Here is a 9,072-nt window from a genome sequence, read left to right as displayed (position 1 = left end):
AAACAATACATGATTTATTTTTGAAGGAGTTTCATAATTCCTAGAACATTACACAGCTTAATAAATATTTGTTGAAAGAATGAATAAATCAATGAGTGAGTGGCACATAAGGAAGCTCAATCTATTCTCTTTCGTCAGCGATTGGAACTAGCACAGATGTGGTGAGTTACTAAAACCTCTTTTCTAAACAGTGCTCTTTTATACTTTCAAATGTATGTTGCTGTCAGTAACAATAAAAGACATTTCTATTATTAATAACTATTGAGAGTATAGTTATTAATAATATAGGACTCTTCACTCTTTGTAGGCATAAAGATGAATATTGCTTAGATGTGGGATATCTCAGAGGATCCCAGAAACTATTAAAAATAAAAAAGACTTTATGTTTTATGTGTCTAACAAAACTTTTGTGAAAATGTAAATTATTTAAGTTAATCAAATACTGCAAACACTTATTACATTTACCAAATTAAATGGCTAGATGTACAATAAACACACCAAATATAGCCAACACAATACGTTTCAGAAAGAAAGGTTCAGAAAAGGCCACATCTGTACTAAGTATGAGGTCATTGGCAAGTGTGACTAATTTTATCCCATTGTCACGGTGACCTCCTTGCCAACAAGCTAATCAGAGAACACACTTTCACTCAGTTGTATCAAGAACTGAAATGCCTGTTTATTTCAAGGTCTTAGTTTACAATGCAGACTCATAAACCAGCAGCACTGTAATTAAGTCCTCAAGAAGTAAAAACGTTCTTTTAAAAAATGGTGTAGAACAGCTTGTCCTAGCAAGTTAGAAATAAGCAAGATGATTTAGGTGTTCAAAGCTAAAAACAAAACATCCTAAGAAGGTACTCCAGGCAGTTCAGGACTTTAAAGCTATTAAAAGTTAGCAGGCGTTTTTCTTGTGCTGCTTAAATGAATTTTTAAAAACCCCATACATTTCACATACAGTTCTTAGGTCAAATCATGATAAACATCAAAGAGGAAGGTAAATACAAAACAACAATAACATTACAATAACAGCATTTAACATTTATTGAGTACTTAATATGCATCTGGCATTGTTTTAAATATTATTTCACCCTCAAGTAGATAGTATTGCTAATCTCATTTTACAGATAAATAAATAGGAATAGAAATGTTAAGTAATTTTCTCAAACTCCTACCGGTGCTGAATGATAGTCAGAAATTGACCCATGTAATTTTCTATTGCTGCCAAAGCAAATGGTCCCAAATTTAGCATCTTAACCAACAAAAATTTAGTATCTGATGTTTCTAGAGGTCACAAGTCTGACAAAGGTTTACCTGGGTTAAAATCAAGGTAGAGCAGGACTGTATTCCTTTCTGGAAGCTCAAGGGGAGAATCCATTTCCTTGCCTTTTCCAGCTTCTAGAGGTTGCCTGCCTTCCGGACTCCTGGCCCCCTTCCTCCACCTTCAAAGCCAGCAAAGGCAAGCTGAGTCCTTTTCATGGTGTTGCATCACTCTCACCTCCCCACTTGCCTCACTTGTATACTTAAGGGACCCTTTTGATAACATAATTCAGGATGATCTCTGTATTGTAAGGTCAGCTGATGAGCAAAGTTAATTCCCATCAGCAATTTTTTGGGGGGTGGGGCACAATTCTGGATACCACACAGTCTTATTCCAAAGATCATGCCTTTAACAATTTCACCCTATAAGTAGAATATAGAAATGTTAGTATTCATAATTTTGGAAAACATGGTTTGCAGATTTTTGGTTATATGTGGTCCAAAGTGAATATATCTTAAGAGAAAAATCATCATTTGAAATAATTAACTCAGTATTGTTAACTCATTGCTGCTTTAGTTGGAAATGTTGGTTTGTTGTAGGCATCTAAGCATAAACTATTTTCAGAATGTAGTCCATTAAGTAGACGGATGGCGCCCTCACCACTGAATGGAAAGCCTGGCGGGGCCAGCCACATTCTGCTGTGAGAGAATGGCCTGTTTGTTCACCTGAGCAAGAGAAACTGTGCTTGACAGAGTTATAGGGGATCCAGCTCTGGACCTGGACTGAATCCTTTCACTGTGGTGCCCCTGGGACTCTAATCCAGCCTGTATAGTATATTTCTCCATCCAGATTTGTTCTCTCCTTCACTCTGCTATGACTTCATGGCACGTTCCCCTCTTCATTTTTTCCACTTCACTGTGGAAGGGCAGGCCAGGCCAGGCGAAGCATAAAGAATAAAAGGTCTATTGGGTACAGTCCAGGAGTTTGTGAGTCGTCAGGGGCTCTGAGTATAGGTCTGTTTTCTTCTCCATGTTCTTTTTGTTCTGTTCCCATAGTCTCATGACCTGTTTTTTTTCTTCCAGTAATGGATCTTGGCCTTCTCCTTCCTCTTCTCTTCTAGGGTGGCTGTCACCAACTGATACTTCCAGCCAACCTCGTGGCTTCCCAGATATGCAAATTTTTACATAGTGTTTAGGTGCACAACCTTGAGGGCACCAGAACGCACCACCTGCTTTTTTCCCATCATAGGGCAACAGGATCCCATCAGACACGCAGGGGGTCCAGGGCAGCCTGGCTTCCCTTGGTCTTGAGGGGCAGCGCACCTTGAATGGTCTGCCTTTGTTTTTGTAGAAATTGCCAGAAACGCTGATGCCCTTATAGTACACGGCCACCATCTTCTGGCCCAAAAGTACCTGCTTGCTCATGATGGCCCCTGGTGGCCAGGAGATGGCATCAGTCATTGAGCAGCGGGACCTACCTCTCTGCCATCTTTGGCAGCCACCTGGGAAAGTCACATATTTATTATCTTACAGTGCAAGAGGTCAGAAGTCTGAGCTAAATTTTATGGGGCTAACTAGACTCAAGGTATCTGCAGGGCTGTGTTTCTTCTGGAGGATCCAGGGGAGAATTTGCTTCCTTGCTTTTTCCATCTTCTAGCAAACACCTGCACTGTTTGGCTCGTGACCCCTTCCTTCATCTTCAAAGCACATCACTCCATCTCTTTGCTTCTGTTGTCACATCTTTTCTTTTGATTTTGTCCCTTAGGTCCACTTGGATAATCCAAGATAATCTCCCAATTTTAAGACTTTTAACTTAATCACACTTGAAAGTTGTTAGGTCGGAGAGAGCCCAGGATCGGATACATGCAGACATGTGATGAGATAATGGACTCTCCCTGGCATTTCTAACATATCAGCATGCCAGACACAGATACTGACTCCTTCCTGAATACCTTGCTGACCCCCTGCAGCTGAAACTTCCTCAGCTGAATACCTCAGCTCATGTCCCCGCCCCTCACCCAACTGCAGTATAAAAAAAGCGCCCCCCTCCCTGTTGGCGTGAATCCACGTGCCCTGTCTTTGGGGTCCGTGGGTCTCCCGGGGACGCAGAAATAAACCTTTTCCTTTTCTTTTTTTTTCTGATTCACTGGACTGTCTTTATTTCCTATGCCGCCTCCTGAGCCACCTAACCTAACAAAAGTAAGGTCACATATTCCCAGATTCTGGGGGTTGGGATGTGAGCATCTTTGTGGGGGCATTATTCTGTCTGTAGAAACTTTACATATGTAATGCTTCCAGTAGATAAAAGTTGTGAGATCTCTCCAATAAAATTAAACGTGGCAACAGTAATGGCAGAGAAAGTAAATTGTTGAAAAGATCCAAGTTTAGGGATTGTTAGGGTAGGGTTAAGGTACAAGGTCAAGTAGGTAAATACATTTAGGAAGCTGGAAGATATCATTGGGTTGATTGACTGAGGGGTCTGGTAGGAAGGGAAGGAAATCCAGGAGGGGCTTCATAGCTTGAGAGAAGAGTGAGATTTTCCTTCAACTCCTTACTTCTGTTTTCTCTTTAATATGGCTTGTACATTTCATTAGCCCTCCCTCCCCCCACCAAATAAGTTTCTAAATGACTGCAATAAAAGGGCTTTATTTGATTTCTATTACTGAACCTTTCCCTTTGTGTTGGTAACACTACAAAATTGTTGTATTCAGGTCATAGCAGCCAGTGTTTGAACTCAGGGGAAATTTCTGTGAGAGGTTGTCTACTCTACTCAGTACAGATTTCATGGCATCCCAAGAAAACTAATGGCATCGGACAGGGGAATATAAGTTCTTTTGCTGAACATGAGGTTAACTCTGCCCATAAATTTTTCCTGAATAATTAAGGGTTTTTATTCTTCTTAAAAAGAAATCCAGTGAAATTAGACCACTTTGACAGATGTTTTGTAAGTTGTAAAAAAAAATAAAAAATCAGTTTGCTGTTGTTTTCTCATAGGCCTTAACCAAGATGGCCTTAAAGTTCCCTTAGCTTGACTAAATGTTAGACAGGCTTCTTCCTGACTCTAGGCCTCTGACCTCCCTATTTCTAGAGCATTTACTTTAGAAAATGTGTCGTTGTAAATTCTTTCTCTGTCCCTTTGAGAAGTAAATCTTTTAAAAAGCCTCTTGAAGGTTTTATGCCCAGGAATGCCTTTCTCAAGAACCTGGGAGCCTTCCCTCTGAAATGTAATTGCTGAAGGTGATAGACCCCATCTCTCCCAGTCTCTGTAGGAGGGCAGGAGCCTAACTTTCTCTGGCATCTTGCTCCCATTTTGAAGGTGTGAGAAAAGTTTACTTTTCCTTTGGGTAAGGCCAATTAGCAAACACAGGTGGCCTATGACACCCCCCACCCGCCCCATCCCAGCTCTTAAGAACTCTTCAGCCCTTTGTATGGAGCTGGGCATCCACATGTGGTCTCTGCTCCCTCCCCTATAGTAGCAGAAGAACACCAACTCTCTGCTCATCTTGTAGGGTGAGATTTTTTTCTCTAACAGTCTCCTGAGAAAGTCAATTGAATAATCATAAGGGAAGCTGGTATGAAGAGAGTGCATTGGATTAGCTGTAAGTAAAGACAAGGTAGTAAAGAGCTATCATTTGGTTTCTAATTTAAGTCACAGACAACTGCACTTGGCTTTACTTCACCTAGTCCAAGGGCAGGTGGAATATTGTGCTCCCTTATGAGCACAGGCTTTACTGGGGAAGGAATACCCCAGGAATGTTTTGTTTTGTTGGGATTTTGGGGAAGGTGGATTTATTTAGCAGGGTGGTATTTCAGTTAGAACCTTAGTTGCAAATGACTGAAATCAGACTTCAAATGGCTTAGTCATTAAAAAAAAATGATTGGCCCATGTAATTGAAAAGCCTAGGGATAATGTTGTATCTGAAGCTCAAATATTTACCAAGTGCCTCCTATGTGTCGGACATTGTTATAGGCACAGGTGATAAAATACTTGTCAGTAAAACAGGTAGCATTCTGTAGAGTCTAGTGTCCATGCCATCAAGGCCTTTTCACTATCCGCTTGCTTGGGTGGGTTCTGCGTTGCCTTCTGCTGGTGTGCGAGAGATCGAGAAGCTGGCCTGCGCAGAATGGGGAAAGCGAGGACCACGAGCCCTAACTTCTTAAGGAGACTTCCAGGCAGTCTTTCTCTGGCCAGGGTCCCATTCATCTATTCCAGAGGTGCCGGTGCTGTTAATTCCTGAGACTGTAAGAATCTGCGATATAATCTCGTTTTAATCTTCAGAGCAACCTCCTGAAGTAGGCAGGACAGATTATTCTGTCATTCCCGTTTTACAAATGGGGCTCATGTAGGGCCAGCGAGCTCGTGGACCAGGCGGAGGAGTCGGTGCGCCGCCTGTGCCGAGACCCCATCAACGTGGAGGGCCTGCTGCCATCAAAAATAATGACTAATTTAGAAGATAATGTACAGTATGTGTCCATGAGAAAAACTCTAAAAGTGAAGACACCTCGGTTTGATGTATCACTGGTGTATTTAACTCGGAAATTTATGGATCTTGTCAGAAATGCTCCTGGGGGTATTCTTGACTTAAACAAGGTTCCAACAAAACTGGGAGTCCGGAAACGAAGAGTGTATGACATCACCAATGTCTTAGATGGGATCGACCTGGTTGAAAAAAAATCGAAGAACCACATTCGATGGATAGGATCCGATCTCAACAATTTCGGAGCAGAGCCCCAACAGAAGAAGCTGCGGGAGGAGCTGTCCGACCTGTTGGCCATGGAAGAGGCTCTGGACGAGTTGATCAAGGATTGTGCCCAGCAGCTGTTCGAGTTGATGGATGACAAAGACAATGAAAGGCTCGCGAATGTGACGTACCAAGACATCCACAGCATCCGAGCCTTCCACGAGCAGATTGTCATCGCGGTGAAAGCTCCGGCAGAGACCAGACTGGTTGTCCCAGCCCCCAGAGAAGACTCCATCACGGTGCACATATGGAGCAACAAGGGGCCCATCCACGTCTACCTGTGTTAAGTGGAGCAGGGTCGCTCTGGCAGGAAGGGCTCTGAAGGGACAGGACCCTCGGCGTCTAAGAAAAGCAGACATTCAGAAACACCTGACAAAGAAGAAAATCCTCACAGCAAAGTGAAGTGAGTGACTGACGGGATTTGAGCCCCGTGTGTTGAGTGGCTTTGGAGCGTTGCTTGGATGATTACGCATCGAGTTTGATCCTCAGCGATCAGTCATTGTGAAGTCCCTCCACAGTCAAGGCCAGTAGTGTCTTTGAGTGGCTCACTACTTAGATTCTGGGATTATTATGGTTTCCACATTCAGAAGCAACTCTTTTTATAACTCACTGTTTTTTGTCAGTGAACTAGATATCCTGCCTACTACCTTCCGCAAAGAGTATCACTAACCCGAAACGGTCAGTCCTGTGTGGACTCTGCCCTCCCTTCAAGAATCATGTATTGTCATCACAAAAGCAGTTGCCTTACACGAGTTCACGTCTGCATTAGCTGCTGTGCAGTGGGTGGGCGTGCACACGCCATCTAAGTGTGATGTCTGTATATATCTGTATAATGCTTAGATCGCTTATGTGTGTCTCAGTGAGTTTCTTCGCCATTGTATAGCCAAAATAATGTATATATGGAAATTAACAGATCCTCTAACTTATGTGGTATCTGTAACTTATTAGCATCTTCTGAACTTAAAGATCATGGGTTTAATTAAAGACTTTCAGTATGATTCCCAGTGGTGGAATGGGGTCCAGGTGACCTACAGCTACTGTCCGAGCAGACGGGTGGCATGCCTCACACCTTCAGGGACAAGTGTGGAGATACCATCAGGTAGTGGCTTAAAGAGTGTGAGACAGGAGTTCGATGACGGTGACAGCTGGAAGCTGTTCTAAGCTTTTTGCCAGCAGCTTTGTGATGTTTCCGTGTGCAGCCTTGCTCCTCGCTCAGAGGGGTGCATTTAGGCATTAGTTGTCCCCTGCCCTCTCTCCCGCTCCAGCCCCTTTTCCAAGTACCTAGCTATGTCTACCTCACTGGTAAAACACGTACCACCCTGTGCCTCAGCTCACTCGAGTTACCATGAGACTGTGAGCTCCTGGAGGGACTCTGTCTTAATTAGTGCTACGCCCAGAGCCTTGCATGATGCCTGACATAAGCGTGCTCCGTCGCTGAACAAACCAGCAAGTGAGTGGATTGTAAAATCAGACTAAATGTACGTGGCTTGTCTGCCACGTGGGATCTTGGGAGCATCATTCAGACTTTTATTGTAAACGTCTCGCTTTCAAATAAAAATTTGAAGCAACTTGAAATTAAGATCATGTTTAAAAAGGTTTAAAATAGGAATCAAAATATTGAAAAATAGTGCTGACTGTGGAGGATGCACATACCTCTGCACTCCAGTGGCTCTCCCCTGTGCTCGGTGCCCCCGGCCTCCTCCCCCCAGCAGCCCCCGCCCCCCAGCGTTCTCTCCAGGCCTGGACGGCTGGGAGTGCTCCTGTGTGGGACTTAAGCAGGAGTGTATATGGGTCAGGTCTCAAGGAGAAGATTGGGGCTGCAAAGTAGAACTGGCAGCTGTCAGTCTACATGTGGTGGCCAGAACCCTGAGAGGATGAGGTCATCTAGCGCAGCGGTCGCCAACCTTTCGGACCTCACGGACCACCAGTGGTACGCGGACCGCAGGTTGGCGACCGCTGATCCAACGAGGGTAGAGCAGGAGAAGAGGAGGGGCCCCGAGCATCTGTATTGAAGAGGAAATAGGAGAAAAGGCCTTTCCTGAGAAGGAATCGGCGGGGAGGGGTAAGGAAGGTAGTCTCCCCAAAAACTAACCAAGGAATTGTGGCCAGAGGTGAGATCATTGACTCTGAGCAGCAGTTCCTCTCGAAATGTGACAAGTGTTCAGCTTTACAGATTGGTCCGGGGATATAATGAGATCATGTGAACAACAGTTCTTTGTAACCATACACGTGTGATATAAAGGAATATTCTCCATCAAAAAAAAAAAATCTTAAAAACCTTTGGGTATTTCTCATGGATGATTATTTATTGACTTGATTTGGATCTAGTACACCTTGACCAATTTGATAAATTTCTCAAGATATATTAGTACTACCCAATTCTTAGCCATATACCATGTCATACATTATGCCTAGAGTTTTTTGTTTGTTTGTTTTTAAATATCCTATATAAATAAAAGCCTAATATGCTAAGTGTCTGGTCGTTTGGTTGGCCATTCAACCAATCAAAGCATAATATGCTAATGATATGCTAAGGCCGCTCAGCTGCTCGCTATGACGTGCACTGACCACCAGGGGGCAGACAGTCAACCGGTTGACCAGTCACTATGACATGCACTGACTATCAGTGGGCAGACACTCCTACCGGTAGGTTAGCTTGCTGCTGGGGTCCAGCTGATCGGGACTGGGCGAGAGGGCCAGACACGCCCTGGAGCCCTCCCGCGGTCCCTCTCGCAGTCCCTCCCCGGTCCCGATCATGCACTGGTGGGGTCCCTTGGCCTGGCCTGCGCCCTCTTGCAATCCAGGCTGAGGGACCCCCCCACCTCCCCAGTGCATGAATTTCATGCACCGGGCCTCTAGTCCTATATAATAAAAAGGTAATATGCTAAGTGTCCGACTGATTAGTCGACTGCTCAAGCAGTGGCTGAGATGCGCACTGACCACCAGAAATAGACTCCCCAACCAGTAGGTTAGTTTGCTGCTGGGGTCCAGCTGATCGGGACTGGGCGAGAGGGCCAGACACGCCCTGGAGCCCTCCTGTGGTCCCTAGCTGGCTGGTGGGCCCCGATCGACC

At 44.3% G+C, this 9,072-nt stretch overlaps 1 protein-coding gene and 1 pseudogene across 1 annotated transcript; one reads left to right on the top strand and one right to left on the bottom strand.

Annotated features, from left to right (window-relative positions):
- Positions 1–2,220: 2,220 nt before the first annotated feature.
- On the bottom strand, positions 2,221–2,718 carry LOC106726982 (60S ribosomal protein L13a-like). Its single transcript, XM_014543934.1, has one exon. The coding sequence runs from the start codon at positions 2,716–2,718 to the stop codon at positions 2,221–2,223; it is 498 nt and encodes a 165-aa protein (XP_014399420.1).
- Positions 2,719–5,610: 2,892 nt separating this feature from the next.
- Positions 5,611–6,504, top strand: LOC102241050 (annotated as a pseudogene).
- The last annotated feature ends 2,568 nt before the right edge of the window (positions 6,505–9,072 follow it).

The sequence above is a fragment of the Myotis brandtii genome, unplaced genomic scaffold (assembly GCF_000412655.1).
Source record: "Myotis brandtii unplaced genomic scaffold, ASM41265v1 scaffold344, whole genome shotgun sequence".
Classification (NCBI taxonomy): Eukaryota; Metazoa; Chordata; class Mammalia; order Chiroptera; family Vespertilionidae; genus Myotis; species Myotis brandtii.
The sequence above is the reverse complement of the archived record's forward strand: the minus strand, read 5'-3'. Positions and strand labels throughout refer to the sequence as shown.

Bases quoted from the DNA above. Each gene is read 5' to 3' on its own strand.
- LOC106726982 (XM_014543934.1), bottom strand. From the start codon at position 2,718: ATGACTGATGCCATCTCCTGGCCACCAGGGGCCATCATGAGCAAGCAG.